We start from the raw sequence: 16,702 nt of genomic DNA, 5'->3' as shown, positions 1-16,702 counted from the left end.
GCTGGGATGCTGGGCAGATGTTCTGGCAGTCGCTGTGCCAACTTGGTGGTGTATCTGAAGCTCGCTTGTAACTTGGATTTTGGCTCGCAACTCAAAGCAAAAAATCGATCAAGCTACGGCTCGTAACTTGGAAAACTTGTAAGTTGGGGCACTCGTAAGTCAAGGTACGACTATATACAGAAAATACCTAATTATTTATACACAGTATTCGGAGAGTGAATGACTGGCACATGGCACAAAAAAAAAAACAAAAAAAAAAAAAAAAGTTGCACTTAACAATTCCTTACTCACATCCTAGAGTATAGTGATTACTGTACTTTCCTGGTCATGAGTAGTCAAGCAAATGTAGTGACAGACCTCCAAGATGAATCCTGAACAACTGCTACAGCTTGTTGGTTATAGCTGAGTCCCTCTGAGGATCTATAGTGAAGCAAGAACTTGATGAGAAAGTTGATTAGAACATTATAAAGCTATATGAAATAAGGGTAAAATCAATTTTAATGTTATTTTCTACATGGATTTATAAAAGTGCTTTAAATGAATATGCAGTAGGAATATCTAATAATTCAAGTCCTGTCCCTTGGTGGCAGAAACCTTTTTGTAGGTAGGGCTTCCCATGCCAAGAACTGCCTAGCACTGGACTCAACAGACAGAATCCAGGTTTGAATCTTAGGCAAAGCCAAACATATGGGTAAGTCTCCCCACACCTGCTGCTCTTGTTCAACTAGTCAGTCAGAGAGAGCTAGTGACTGCAACAGAGGTAAACCACACTGACTGGCTTTCTTGGGTTATCCTAAATGATTAATCATCTCGGGTTATTATTTCATAAGTCTAATTTTTTCTACACATTTTATCAAAAACAAAACTAATAGTTTACAAGCAATCAATATTTTTTTCTTTATTCAGAACAGAAATGAATATATGACCTCAACTGGAAATAAAATGCATTTCAATAATTACCCTGTAAATCCAATAAACATTAATAGTGTGTTATCTAACCTGGAATTATGATAGTAGTTTTTTTTTTTCAACAAGTCGGCCGTCTCCCACCGAGGCAGGGTGACCCAAAAAGAAAGAAAATCCCCAAAAAGAAAATACTTTCATCATCATTCAACACTTTCACCTCACTCACACATAATCACTGTTTTTGCAGAGGTGCTCAGAACACAACAGTTTAGAAGCATATACGTATATACACACACAACATATCCCTCCAAACTGCTAATATCCCAAAACCCCTCCTTTAGAGTGCAGGCATTGTACATACTTCCCATTTCCAGGACTCAAGTCCGGCTATATAAAAATTACCGGTTTCCCTGAATCCCTTCACTAAATATTACCCTGCTCACACTCCAACAGATCGTCAGGTCCCAAATACCATTCGTCTCCATTCACTCCTATCGAACACGCTCATGCACGCCTGCTGGAAGTCCAAGCCCCTTGCCCACAAAACCTCCCTTACCCCTTCCTTCCAACCTTTTCGAGGACAACCCCTACCCTGCCTTCCTTCTACAGATTTAAATGCTCTCCATGTCATTCTACTTTGATCCATTCTCTCTAAATGACCAAACCACCTCAACAACCCCTCTTCAGCCCTCTGACTAATACTTTTATTAACTCCACATCTTCTCCTAATTTCCACACTCCGAATTTTCTGCATAATATTTACACCACACATTGCCCTTAGACAGGACATCTCCACAGCCTCCAACCGCCTCCTCGCTGCTGCATTCACAACCCAAGCTTCACACCCATATAAGAGTGTTGGTACTACTATACTTTCATACATTCCCTTCTTTGCCTCCATAGATAAAGTTTTTTGACTTCACATATATCTCAACGCACCACTCGCCTTTTTTCCCTCATCAATTCTATGATTAACCTCATCCTTCATAAATCCATCCGCCGACACGTCAACTCCCAAGTATCTGAAAACATTCACTTCTTCCATACTCCTCGTCCCCAATTTGATATCCAATTTTTCTTTATCTATATCATTTGATACCCTCATCACCTTACTCTTTTCTATGTTCACTTTCAACTTTCTACCTTTACACACACTCCCAAACTCATCCACTAACCTTTGCAATTTTTCTTTAGAATCTCCCATAAACACAGTATCATCAACAAAAAGTAACTGTGTCAATTCCCATTTTGTATTTTATTCCCCATAATTTAATCCCACCCCTCTCCCGAACACCCTAGCATTTACTTCTTTTACAACTCCATCTATAAATATATTAAACAACCATGGTGACATTACACATCCCTGTCTAAGACCTACTTTTACTGGGAAGTAGTCTCCCTCTCTTCTACACACCCTAACCTGAGCCTCACTATCCTCATAAAAACTCTTTACAGCATTTAGTAACTTACCACCCATTCCATATACTTGCAACGTACATTATATAAAATACAGGAAATGCCAAAATTTGAAAATATTAACTATGAAGGAAAATTATTATACATGTATTCAAAAACAAGCATCAAAGCCATATGAATCATACAGCACACATCCAAGTAAAAATATACAAATTTTTGTTAACAGCCCAAAAACCATTATAGCAAGGAAAACTAAATGTAGAATAAAGTAGGAAGAAAATATTTACATGAGAAAATATAGGTGAATGTGACAAGGTAATCATGTGAAATTATAGATAAAAAAAGATATAAAAAATGGTATAAAGACACTTAAACCGTTATTACAGAGGATATATACAGTGGACCCTCGGTTAATGGCATCACCGGTTAGCGCCAAAATCGGATAACGGCTTGCTCTGGCATAAGAACATTGACTCGGCTAATGCCAAATAACTCGGTTAAGGGCTTTCGTCCCAAACGTGTCCGCGTGGCCTGAGTGGGCCCAGCCACTCCATGACTCCTTGTACAGCCAGTGTGCCATTGTTTACAAAGCCAGTGAGGACGATTCCACGCGTACATGCGATATATTTTATATTATTCCATTGTTTTTAGTGCTTGTAACTGCTAAATAAGCCACCACGGGCCCCAAGAAAGCTTCTAGTGCCAACCCTGTGGTAAAAAGGGTGAGAATACTATTGAATTAAAATAAGAGATAATCGCAAAGTACAGTGGAACCTCAAAAATCGAACTGCTCCCAACACGACCAATTATGTAAGAGTATTTTTGTAAGTGCTTTTATAAGTGTATTTTTGAGGGTCTGAAATGGACTAATCTAATTTACATTATTCCTGATGGGAATAAATTCATTCGGTAAAGGCACTCGAACAGCCTTCTGGACCGAAGAAAGTTCGATATTTGAGGTTCCACTGTACGAGAGTGGAGTGCGTATCTCAGAGTTGGAAAGGTTATGTAACAAACCCCATTCAACCATCACTACTATCTTGGCCAACAAAAAAGGCAATCAAGGAAGATGTTGTTGAGAAAGGTGCAAGTATGCTTAGAAAACAGAGATCGCAAATACTCGAAAATGTGGAGAGACTGTTGTTGGTGTGGATAAACGAGAAACAATTATCAGGAGATAGTGTTTCTCAGTCAATAATACGTGAAAAGGCAAGGCAGTTGCATGCGAATCTCATTAAGAAAATGTCTCCAAATAGTGCTGCTATTGATGAATTTAAGGCCAGCAAAGGCTGGTTTGAGAGATTTAAGAATCGTAGTGGCATACAGTGTGATAAGGCATGGTGAGGCTGCCAGTTCTGACAAAAAAGTGGCTGAAAAATATGTGCAGGACTTTAAGGAGTACATAGACACTGAAAAATTAAAACCCCAACAAGTGTTTAATTGTGATGAAACAGGCCTGTTTTGGAAGAAAATGCTAAACAGAACCTACATTACTCAGGAGGAAAAGGCACTCCCAGGACACAAGCCTATGAAAGACAGGCTAACTCTATTTTGTAGTAATGCTAGTGAAGCCTTTACTTGTGTATCACTCTGAAACTCCCAAAGTGTTCAAGAAAAACAATGTCGTCAAGACTAAATTGTGTGTGATGTGGAGAGCAAACAGTAAGGCATGGGTCACTAGAGACATTTTCCTTGACTGGTTCTATGACGTGTTTGGCCCCACTGTGAAAAAGTACCTCCTGGAAAATAAATTGTCACTCAAGTGCCTCCTGGTAATGGACAGTGCTTCTGCTCATCCTCACGACTTGCAAGAGCAAATTGCGGGGGAGTTGAGCTTCATCAAAGTGAAGTTTTTGCCTCCTAATACCACTCTTCTCCTCCAGCCCATGGACCAGCAGGTCATTTCAAACTTCAAAAAACTGTACACCAAAGCAGTGTTTCAAAAGTGCTTTGAAGTGACCTCAGACACTGAATTGACCCTAAGAGTTCTGGAAAGATCACTTCAGTATCCTCAGTTGCATAAACCTTATAGGTAAGGCCTGGGAGAGAGTGACTTGCAGGACTTTGAACTCTGCTTGGAGAAAACTGTGGCCACAATGTGTACAAGAAAGGGATTTTGAAGGGTTTGGGGCTAACCCTCAGGAGATTATGCCAGTTGTGGAATCTACTGTGGCATTGGGCACCTCCATGGGGTTGGAGGTTAGTGGTGAGGATGTGGAAGCGTTGGTGGAGGATGACGACGAAGGCTAACCACTACAGAGCTGCAAGAGGTTCAGGTGCAACAGCAACTGATCACAGCTCAGGAATTTGCTTCAGAGGAGGAGGAAGAGAGACGGAGGAAGTTGCCTTCGTCAAAGATTAAGGAAATGTGTACAATGTGGACAAAGTTGCAAGCATTTATGGATGAATATTATCCTGAAACAGCTGTTGCAAGCCATATTGGCAACATGTACAATGACACTCTTGTGTCCTATCTTAGGGAAATCTTAAAGGGACACGAGAAATAAAGCTCTCTGGACAGATATTTTGTGTGACAGGGGTCCAGTTACTCTCAAGCTGGTCATAGTGGCATTAAAAACCCAAGAAGGGAGGTAACCCCAGAAAAGGACTTGTTACCTGAAGTCTTTATGGAAGGGGATTTCCCTTCCAAACAATAAAACACCTTCATCCTCTCCCCTCCTCCCATCTCATCACTCATCAAGTCCACAATAAAGGTAAGTGTCATTTTAGTATTGTTTATTGTGCATGTATCATTGTTTTCTGCATAGGGAAATGTATATCTCATGTAAAAAAATTTATTTTGTTTAATAATTTTGGGTGTCTGGAACGGATTAATTTGATTTCCATTATTTCTTATGGGAAAATTAATTCAGCTATAGGCTAAATCGGTTAAAGGCTAGCTCTCCGGAACGGATTAAAGGCGTTACCCGAGGGTCCACTGTATCTGGGTAGAGTATAATAGTCATAGTAGAGTAATGTGATAGATCATTAATGATTTATCATGTAAGGTGAGAGTCAGGTGTTATCTGTGGCAGTGATGATGCCTGCTGATCTTGACCTCTTCAACTTCCACCTCATCTGCATTTAATCACTTGAGTGTTACTAACGAAATCTTAATTCGTGATATGTTAAATTATGCCTTGCAGATGTGACTAGAGAAAAATTCTATTATGACTATACATATTTCTAAGATCTTACAAAGAGTGTCAGTATCAGGGGTTTAGAAGGTAAACTTTTCATCCATGGCACTGCCAGGGCAAGGTGTGTCGGAGCACGCTCCAGAACCACCCGGCGTCTATCCTGGCCGTTTCCATGTTGCCTTTATATAAGGCAGGCCACCCGTTGGGCATTGCTGGGGCCAGGGGCCCAGCCGGGGAGAAGTGCATCGGAGAACGCCTTTATATAAAGGCAGTGAATGGTGAACCCACTCGCATCATGAAGAAAGGTAAGTTGTACTGAGAATTTCACTGAAAGATATATTGAAATTTTTTATTCTGTACCTTTTATGTGTTGTGTGAAGTTCTTACCAGATAACTGTCTTAATGACCTATCTCACTGTTCCTGCATAACTTCATTTAGCTCTACTCAGAGAAGAATATCATCTATAATAAAGCCTTGCTCTAAAAATATGTTTCTACCATACTTGATGGCAACAACTACCATACCATGAGGTAAACAGAAGGTTATCAAAATTAAAATGTTAACAAGTCACATACTTGGGTAGACTGAGGTTCATAATGTCTCCATTATTCTTCTACTGGCATTGTTGCAAGCTGTGCAGTCTTTTTTCTCTACTACAAATGGAGACTGCAACTTCAGCAAAAATCTTGCGTGTGATTCCTCTTCATTATAATGGTATGCTGCCATATGAGGTTATAAGAATAAAATATTGAAAAAGCTTGTGCCCTATACATTTTAAACAAGTTCCTTGCTAGTCTAAATGACTATTTTTTTTTTTGAGTCACATGTCACATTACTTATACATTTTAACTCCTAGATTTGTACCTTAAAATAAGCCTAAGTAATATCATATAAAAAATTTCTACAATCTTTCAACTACAATCGCAGTGGTTAATATTTCCTTGGAGGAGCACTTCCTATCCATGGAAGAACAGGTACTTCCCTTGGAGGATTACGTGCTTCCCTTGAATGATTATGTGCTTCCCTTGGAGGATTATGTGCTTCCCTTGGAGGATTGTGTGCTTCTCTTGGAGGATTACATGCTTCCCTTGGAGGATTATGTGCTTCCCTTGGAGGATTGTGTGCTTCTCTTGGAGGATTACATGCTTCCCTTGGAAGAGCAGATACTATGCTTGGAAGATCAAATACTTTCCTTGGAAGAGCAGATACTTTGCTTGAGAGATCAGGTGCTACTCTTGGAAGATCAGATACTTTTCTTGGAGGATCAGGTGCTACTCTTAGAAGATCAAATACTTTCCTTGGAAGAGTAGATACTTTGCTTGGAAGGTCAGGTACTACTTTTGGAAGATCAAATACTTTGCTTGGAAGAGCAGATACTTTGCTTGAGAGATCAGGTGCTACTCTTGGAAGATCAAATACTTTCCTTGGAAGAGCAGATACTTTGCATGGAGGATCAGGCACTACTCTTAGATCAAATACTTTTCTTGGAAGAGTAGATACATTGTTTGGAGAATCAGGTGCTAGTCTTGGAAGATCAGATACTTTGCTTGGAGGATCAGATACTACTCTTGGAAGATCAGATACTTTCCTTGGAAGAGTACATACTTCTAGTGGAGAAGCTCTAGCAACTCTATTAGTCTCACGAGATGAAACCCTCCACATTTTCACTGACTCGTACATTGTTTTTTGCACTCCACTAGGTTTATTACCTTCTGTAATGTTCCAGCCTGCTACTGAAGATTTAGTGCCTTTCTTCCCAACAAGTTTTTGATTAGGCAAAGTTGTAGAAGCTTCTTCTCCTGAAAGCTTTAATGGCTCAACTGTAAAATCATTGACAAGTGTTGCACAATCTGGTTCTTTGGGTGGTTCATCAATTTTTTTATAGATATCGGATTTTCTCCAGGATATGTAAAAATCAGGTACTTTATTCAAAGCTTTCTCTAGAGTTGCATTAGTGTGTTTTTTATCATATGCTGAAGTCTGGAGGAATTGGTATAGCTCAAAAAAGAGTTTAGCCAAGTAACTATACCTTTGAGCCCTATCCTCTAGTCTATCTACACTTAACATACCCACATTAGGTGTCTTAAGCAGACATATTTTCTTTTTAAGTATTATTATCTTCTTTGTGAGCTTGGTGGTCTTTCTATCTAAACACAAAATCAACTTTTCAATGTTATCCGTTTCATTCATCTTTAATTTAATTATTAACTTTTTAAAATCTTGTACCCTCTTAGTAAAAGACGTATTATATTCATAAAGTCTCTGCATGGCAACATTAAGTATTTTCCATGTTTCTTTGAATGCCATAGTCACAGACACTGACATACATCCCTTCACTCGGTCCTTGTTTACTTCTTCATAAACTGCTAGCAATAATGTACTTACTTCTTCCTTCAGCACATATATACTTATCAACTGATCCTGCACTTCGCATGCCTTTTGGGAGATTTTTTCTTTTTTCTTTTTATCAATATCACATTTCTTATACAAATCATCAAGCTGCCTTGTGAAAGTCTTTTCCCAATTCAAATGTAAAGTTATTTCTTTTAACTTATCAGTATTCTTCTGGTAAACTCCATTTTGCTTCAGGTTAGCTTTCCTCTGAAGAATATTAGCCAATCTCTTAAATTTTTTTGATTTTTTCTGTAGCTGATTTTTCTTATGTAAATACATAAAGGCTCTCATGGTAGGTCTATCAGGTAAAACTAGACCTTTGTGCTGAAATATGGAAGGCTTATTTGAATGACCTTTGTCCAAAGCTTCACTTTTTGATATTGATGAAGAATTTTTACTGAATTCTTTTACTTCATCCACAGAAATTGGTGTGTTATTCCTGTTACCTGTATCCACCTCAAATTCAGTTCTCACTGTCATATAAGGTGCATCATCAACTGTCTTTGGGATATTCAGAGTTAAATCATTATTAACATTATGAGATAAAAATGTTGCATTACACATCATGATGTCTTTCGTCTCATGTGAACCATCTGCTTCACTCTGAGTTACAGCTGCCTCTCTAAGTGACTTGTCAATCTTTGGTGAAACTTGAAGAATATCTACCAGTTGATTAAGTTCCTGTTCTGGCTCATTCTTATTCTTCAATGGCTCTGTTGCTTTCATTTGCTGTTGTTGCAAATATAACATTCTATCCATATTCTTCAGCAACTTTTCTCTACTTTGTGGTTCTTCTTTTGCCTTTAGTGACTGAATTGATTGAACAACATTCAGAAAATGTACTGACTTCCCTCGTGTCATTTTAAAAGTATCTCGTGTTTCAAGACATTTTTCAGCAGTTTCTTGTTGGGAGAAAGTCATATTTTTAATTTGTTCAAGTGCCTTGTCTGTTATCTCACTTACCTTCACTAGTGACTTACTATGTACCTCTAACGAGTCATTAATGTTATTTAATGGCAGACATGTGTTGTGCAATGGTTCTCCTTTCACTTTAGTCATACTATTTATCTTCACTGACCTGATTTTCTCTGCTATTAGTTCTTCTTTCTTGTCTGGATTAGGGTTATTTGTAATATCCAGTAGTGTTGATGACTCAATCAATGGTTCAAATTTCTTTAACTGATAATCCTCCACTGCCAATAGGTTTGTGTCTTCATTTGGCAGTTCTTCTACCTTGCTTATTTCACTGTGTTTTTTCTGTTGTTTAATGGCATTTGGTGACAGTGATGAGGTCTCTAGAGACTGATCAACTTTTCCAGATTCAACTACTGGCTTCAGAGGCAGAGTTGTCTCTCTCTCCTGTGGCTCTGCTATTCTGTTCACTGACTTAATAGCACTCTGTGGTTCTATTGACTTATCTCTAATATCATTTGCCCTCTTCTGTTGTTGAGTTTCCTTTTCAAAATGGGGAACACTGAATGCCTGTATTACAGCTTTTGTCATCTGTGGTACTACCGTTGTTTTAATTATCTGAGTAGCACTCTGTAGAGGTTCTAATTTTTTCTTTGCCTCATTTGCAGTCTTCTGTGGCTCAATTTTATTTAGTGGTTTAGTAATATTACTCTTATGCACTATGTTTACTTTATTCTGAGACTCTTCTGCTGTCTTTGCTGAGTGAGGAACACTCTGTGACTCTACTGACTTCACCGAGTAAGGCTCACTCTGTGAATCTAGTGACTTCACCGAGTGAGGATCACTCTGTGGCTCTACTGACTTTACCGAGTGAGGATCACTCTGTGACTCTACTGACTTCACTGAATGAGACTTATTGGAATGGCCTTTGTTCGAAGCTCCACTTTTTGATATTAATGAAGAATTTTTATAGAATTCTCTTAATTCATCCACAGAAACTGGTATGTCATTCCAGTTACCTGTATCCACCTCAAATTCAGTTCTCACTGTCATATAAGGTGCATCATCAACTGTCTTTGGGATATTTAGAGTTAAATCATTATTAACATTATGAGATAAAAATGTTGCATTACACATCATGATGTCTTTCGTCTCATGTGAACCATCTGCTTCACTCTGAGTTACAGCTGCCTCTCTAAGTGACTTGTCAATCTTTGGTGAAACTTGAAGAATATCTACCAGTTGATTAAGTTCCTGTTCTGGCTCATTCTTATTCTTCAGTGCCTTTGTTGTCTTCATTTGCTGTTGTTGCATATATAACATTCTATCCATATTCTTCAGCAACTTTTCTCTACTCTGTGGTTCTACTTTTGCCTTTAGTGACTGAATAATATTCAGAAAATGTACCGACTTCCCTTGTATCATTTTAAAAGTATCTCGTGTTTCAAGACATTTTTCAGCAGTTTCTTGAGAGAAAGCCGTATTTTTAATTTGCTGAAGTACTACTGTTGTTTTAATTAACTGAGTAGCACTCTGTAGAGGTTCTAATTTTTTATTTGCCTCATTTGCAGTCTTCTGTGACTCAATTTTATTTAGTGGTTTAGTAACATTACTCTTATGTATTATGGTTACTTTATTCTGAGACTCCTCTGTTGTCTTTGTGGAGTGAGGATCACTCTGTGACTCTAATGACTTCTTAGTTTCCTCTGTCATCATCTGTGGTTCAGTTATCTTCAGTGGCTGATCACTATCACACTTCAGTGATTCATCTTTCTCCAATGGCCCTACTGATGCCTTCACTTGATCTGTTGTGATTTTTAATGGTTGAATTCTACTCTGTGACTGCACTGACATGTCTGAGGTGCCATTACCTATCTTATGTGATTTAGTTTGCATTAGTTTTTGAGTAGACTCATCCTTCTGTGTCATGTTTACTTTTTGTAAAATAGTTGTATTCTTCAAATGAGCACTATTCTCATGTTGCACTGACTCCTCTTGTATTATTACCGATCTCGTGTTCTTTAGTTCAGAACTTGTAAAAGAACTTACATATTTCTGCCTTGGTTCATCACTACTCATCACAGGGGAATTTATCACTGCATTCTTCGTTGATTTTTCTTTTTTTTGTAAGGGATCATTTGTTTTGCTCAACTGTTCACATTCTTTGCCCTGATATTCTACTTTCTTTTGTAACACTTTCACTCTGTGATCAGGTTTACCAACGCACAGTGGCTCATTTACAAATTTCAACGAGTCTTCTGCTTTTGTTAGAAGTTCAGACTTTTCCACAGAGGCACTTGTGTTATTTAAACGTCCAGTACTTATCTTCATCACTTCTTCAGTTTTCTTCTGTGATACTTTATCTTCTCCAGGTAACACTTGTTTCATCTTTAATGAGATTTCATCTTCCTGTGGTGTTTCCTTCCTGTTTAGTGCTTCAGATATATTCTTCAAGACCTTTTTCTTCCAGTGTAGCATGTTGCCTTTTGTTAGGTTCTTACTGGCTTTTATGACTAGTACTTCAACAATTTTTAATTTATCTTCATCTCTCAAAATAGGTCTTTATTATGTTGTAGTTTCTTCTGGAGATTCACTGGCTTTCATGCTTTGTGGCTGGGTCACCTCCTCTTTCAATGTTCTACAAGTGTGCTTCAGGGCATTTATATCCACTTTATAGCTGAAAGTAAAATTTGACATGTTTTCATTATTCTATTGTTTTTGTTATACAGTACTAACTGCAAATACTTATTGCTTCTACAAGCAGATAGGTCTATGAAACACGAGGTGAACCACAGAACTGACGAGGGGGAGGGGGGGTAAAAGATGAGTGGTGCACTGAAGAGTCTGTGGAGTTAAAGGATTTATCTACAGAAGCAAAGAGGGAAATGTAAGAGTAGGTATAGTGATACCAATGCTCTTATATGGGTGTGAAGCATGGAGAAGGCTGGAGGCAGTGGAGATGTTGTGTCTGAGTGCAATGTGTGGTGTGATTATGCAGAGAATCTGTAGTCTGGAGATTAGAAGATGTGGGGTTTCTAAAAGTATTATCCAGAGGGCTAAGAAGTGGATTTTGAGGTGGTTCAGACATTTAGAGAGGATGGAATAAAATAGAATCTCTTGGAGGATGTATAAATCTGTAGTGGAAGGTCGGGAGTGGCGGGATGGGGTGAAAGAGGTTTTGTGTGCAAGGGGCTTAGACTTCCCCCAAGCTTGTGTGAGTGTGTTCGGTAGGAGCAAGTGGAAGCAAATGGTTTTTATGATGATGTGCTGTTGGAGTGTGAGCAAAGTAACATTTATGAAGGGATTCAGGAAAACCCTTTAACAGGACTTGACTCCTGAAAGTGGGAAATACAGTGCCTGCACTCTGAAGGACGGGTGAAGATATACTACTGCAGTTTCTGAACTGTAGTATTGGCATGCCTCTGGCAAAACAGTGATGGAGTGAATGATGATGAAAGTGTTTGTTCTTTTTTTGGGGTCATCCTGTATTAGTGGGAAACAGCCGTTGTGTAATAAAAAAAATTCTACAAGCAAACAAAAAATTTTGTTTATATTTGCTTTACAATTTACAAGTTGATAAATTAGACACATGTGCAACTCTTGGGTATCTTTATTGAGGAAACGTTTCGCCACACAGTGGCTTCATCAGTCCATACGTAGGAGAAACTTGAAGAACAGGAGGAGATACCCAAGAGTTGCACATGTGTCTAATTTATCAGCATGTTGGTTCTCTGAACCATTCATATACAAATTTACAAGTTCCCCATACTACTTGTCTTGAAGGATTGGTATTGCATTATATTCATGGAAGTGCTAAATCCATAAATGACAGTACTACTTGATAAAGGTGAAAAAGGAGATACAGTGGAACCTCTACTTACGAGTGTAATCCATTCCAGGACCTTGCTCGCATCTGGATTTACTCGTTTGCAGTCAATTTACCTCATTTAAATTAATTGAAATGGAATTAATTCGTTCCAGTGGAATTCCCGGCATGAGAAAATACTTCAATAATTTCCCTAATATCAACTCTACAGCTTATTTATCTATCACAATTCATGCAATATGGCATAAACAATACATATTAATAACATAGAAACATATGTACACTAGAATGAATAAAATACATGTCACTACGTATGTGGCTAGTGGTGGCAACAGCGGCCATTGTTTTTGTTGGGGTTTGTAGGGCCACCACAGCGGCCATTCCTGCTCCTGACTACATGTGTAGAGAACCTAAGATAACCCAAAAAAGTCAGACAGAGTGACTTATAAGTGCTACACTCTTAATGCTACACTTTGCCACTGCTGCTTCATGTTGTCTGCCACTGCTGCAGCATGATGTCTGCCACTGCTGCTTCATGTCTGCAACTGCTGCTTCATGTCTGCAACTGCTGCTTCATGTCTGCCACTGCTGCTTCATATTGTCTGCTACTGCTGCTTCATGTTGTCTGCCAGTGCTGCTTCATGTTGTCTGCCACTGCTACCTCATGTCATCTGCCACTGCTGCTTCATGTTGTCTGTCACTGCTACCTCATGATGTCTGCCACTGCTGCTTCATGTCTGCCACTGTTACCTCATGATGTCTGCCATTACTGCCTGCCACTTCTTCCTCATGATGTCTGCCACTGATGCTTCATGATGTCTGCCACTGCTACCTCATGATGTCTGCCACTGCTGCTTCATGTTGTCTGCCACTGCTGCTTCATGTTGTCTGCCACTGCTACCTCAGCAGTCCAACTACCCCCGACATAGACAACCGGCAGCGGCAACAGGAACCTTGTCCTCTATTTTTACTTCTACCTGAGGTTCCCAGCAGCCCAGTGATGACCTAATCAAGACCCACATAACACTAACATGTGTGGATACCCAGAATGATATAAATCAACTGCAGAAATCACCCAAAAGTTCACAAATTACCAACTAATAGGACTCGTACTACCACCTCCTACCCCGCTGCCACTGAAGCGATACTCCACAACATTCACCCATCGCCTATTATTCACCCGAAGCCACAGCCAATGGACAAGGGTCAGAGCAATAAAAGAAGATCCAGTAACCAGCTAAGGACTCCTAACATCAAAGGTGAGAGCAGTAATAACACGAGGAAAACTTGTGGTACTGCCAGCCAGGACACAACCCTCATCACCCACCGGCACCACCACAACACACGACAGACAACAACAAACATGGCCGCCGTCACAGTCCAAGATAACTCCTTCCCAGTATTTGATGTCAAGAAGATCACCGACCCAGAAATAGCTAAACTCCTTACGATTCAGAACCAAACGATCACCAAACTAACTCAAGAAATGCAGGAACTAAAAGCTAGCAATGCAGATTACCTCAACAAGATCACTGCTCTAGAACATAAACTAGACACACTGGAACAACAAAGCAACACCCACACCCAGTCCCTAGACACCATCAAAACTCTAAAAGACCAAGTCACCCTACTTACTACCAACATTACAGAGGAAAGATCAAGAGTGGACCAACAACTTGCCAATGTCATAACCAACTTCCAAGACCATAATGACCAACAGCAGCTATCTGATGCTGTTGTAGTTAACAGCAAACATCTCCCACCCACAGTCACCCAAGAGACCTGCATGGAGACCACCCTGCAGCTTATCAAGGACCACCTTCGCCTTAACATACGTAGTGACGACCTAAAGGATTGCAAACTGATGGGCTACCAAGCAGGTAAAAAAACAGTGCTGTTAAAATTCCAAACTAGCCTACAAAGAAACAACCTACTAAAAACATCTATTTCTATGAAAACTGATGTTTATGTCAATGAGTGCCTTACCAAAATAAGACAAAACCTTCTTTATTGGCTAAGAAAATTACTCTATGTCCAAAAAATCCACCAGTGCTTTGTGAGGGATGGAAAAATCGCAGTGAGGAAACAGCCCACTGGGAAGAGATACTTCATCTCTACAGAACATGACCTTAAAACATTCCTAAGTGAGGCTGGACTAACAGAATCAGAGTAAAGTGCAGATAATACCCACAGTCCACAGTTAGTGTTATATTGTCATAAATTTGTGCCCCCCTAAAATTCTAATACCCCAACTACTTTTGATTGTCATTGTTGTATTCAACGACCATTCTACCTCATAGTCTTAATTTGTTTAATATCTACAGAATCTATCTCCTTTTTTTACAACTTAACGCATCACTGTTCCATCTTATTTTATTATAAACTAGCCATAACTTGTCCTTAATAATTGTACCTCACTTTAAGAAATACTGAATTGCCCAATTTTATTCTAAAATCCCCATTATTGCCCAATTTTGCTTTAAACTATATTGATCAAACTTATTGTAAACTTCTTTTATTGACCATTTTATTCTATACTTTTTTAAACTAGTATTTTAAACTATAACTTTTATATTATCCTGTCTACCATCTTACTAGCATATTATAACCAAGTCATTGTCATTTTTATTTTTATTTTTTTTATTATTATTCTTTTGCTACCTTAACTTGTGTATTTTATCCTGTCAATTTAAATCTAGTTATACTCTAATTCTTGTAAACAACTTATATAAGACCTTAGTGCAATTACAATTGAGAGTCTTGTGCCTTTTTTATATTATTAGATTAAACTCAGTTGTACTATAGTCAATACCAAATTCATTATATTAGACCATAGTGCAATTACTAGTGAGAGACTGGTGCTATTTTTAATTTGTATTTTTATATTATTAGATTAAATCTAGTTGTACTATAGCTCATTCTAGCTCAAAACACAGACTCCACAAAAGTCATATTAGACCTTAGTGCAATTACAAGTGAGAGTCTTGTTCTATTTTAAATTTGTATTTTTATATTATTAGTTTATACCTAGTTGTACTTTAGTTCATTCCAGCCCTGTCTGTCTCAACTACTGGATCACTACGACAAGGTCCTAAATGCACTAGAAGACAAAAAGAATGCAGATGTAATATATACAGACTTTGCAAAAGCCTTCGACAAGTGTGACCATGGCGTAATAGCGCACAAAATGCGCGCTAAAGGAATAACAGGAAAAGTCGGTCGATGGATCTATAATTTCCTCACTAACAGAACACAGAGAGTAGTCGTCAACAGAGTAAAGTCCGAGGCAGCTACGGTGAAAAGCTCTGTTCCACAAGGCACAGTACTAGCTCCCATCTTGTTCCTCATCCTCATATCCGACATAGACAAGGATGTCAGCCACAGCACCGTGTCTTCCTTTGCAGATGACACCCGAATCTGCATGACAGTGTCTTCCATTGCAGACACTGCAAGGCTCCAGGCGGACATCAACCAAATCTTTCAGTGGGCTGCAGAAAACAATATGAAGTTCAACGATGAGAAATTTCAATTACTCAGATATGGTAAACATGAGGAAATTAAATCTTCATCAGAGTACAAAACAAATTCTGGCCACAAAATAGAGCGAAACACCAACGTCAAAGACCTGGGAGTGATTATGTCGGAGGATCTCACCTTCAAGGACCATAACATTGTATCAATCGCATCTGCTAGAAAAATGACAGGATGGATAATGAGAACCTTCAAAACTAGGGAGGCCAAGCCCATGATGACACTCTTCAGGTCACTTGTTCTATCTAGGCTGGAATATTGCTGCACTCTAACAGCACCTTTCAAGGCAGGTGAAATTGCCGACCTAGAAAATGTACAGAGAACTTTCACGGCGCGCATAACGGAGATAAAACACCTCAATTACTGGGAGCGCTTGAGGTTTCTAAACCTGTATTCCCTGGAACGCAGGAGGGAGAGATACATGATTATATACACCTGGAAAATCCTAGAGGGACTAGTACCGAACTTGCACACGAAAATCACTCACTACGAAAGCAAAAGACTTGGCAGACGATGCACCATCCCCCCAATGAAAAGCAGGGGTGTCACTAGCACGTTAAGAGACCATACAATAAG

At 39.0% G+C, this 16,702-nt stretch overlaps 1 protein-coding gene across 4 annotated transcripts in view; it reads right to left on the bottom strand.

Moving 5' to 3' along the window:
* The window catches only part of LOC128698615 (uro-adherence factor A-like), a 33,994-nt gene extending 18,137 nt beyond the window's left edge, over nucleotides 1-15,857 (bottom strand). For 2 of the 4 annotated variants that reach the window (XM_053790954.2, XM_053790956.2), the window contains exons 1-2: nucleotides 6,039-15,857; nucleotides 292-420 (exon numbers count right to left, since the gene is read on the bottom strand). In XM_053790954.2, coding sequence (XP_053646929.1) covers nucleotides 6,394-11,247 — 4,854 coding nt within the window. In that variant the 5' untranslated portion in view covers nucleotides 11,248-15,857 and the 3' untranslated portion in view covers nucleotides 292-420; nucleotides 6,039-6,393. The remainder of the gene's footprint in view (nucleotides 1-291; nucleotides 421-6,038) is intronic. The other 2 variants (XM_053790955.2, XM_053790952.2) reach the window with 2 other exon arrangements.
* Nucleotides 15,858-16,702: the final 845 nt, after the last annotated feature.

The sequence above is a fragment of the Cherax quadricarinatus genome, chromosome 8 (assembly GCF_038502225.1).
Source record: "Cherax quadricarinatus isolate ZL_2023a chromosome 8, ASM3850222v1, whole genome shotgun sequence".
Taxonomy (NCBI): Eukaryota; Metazoa; Arthropoda; class Malacostraca; order Decapoda; family Parastacidae; genus Cherax; species Cherax quadricarinatus.
The sequence above is the reverse complement of the archived record's forward strand: the minus strand, read 5'-3'. Positions and strand labels throughout refer to the sequence as shown.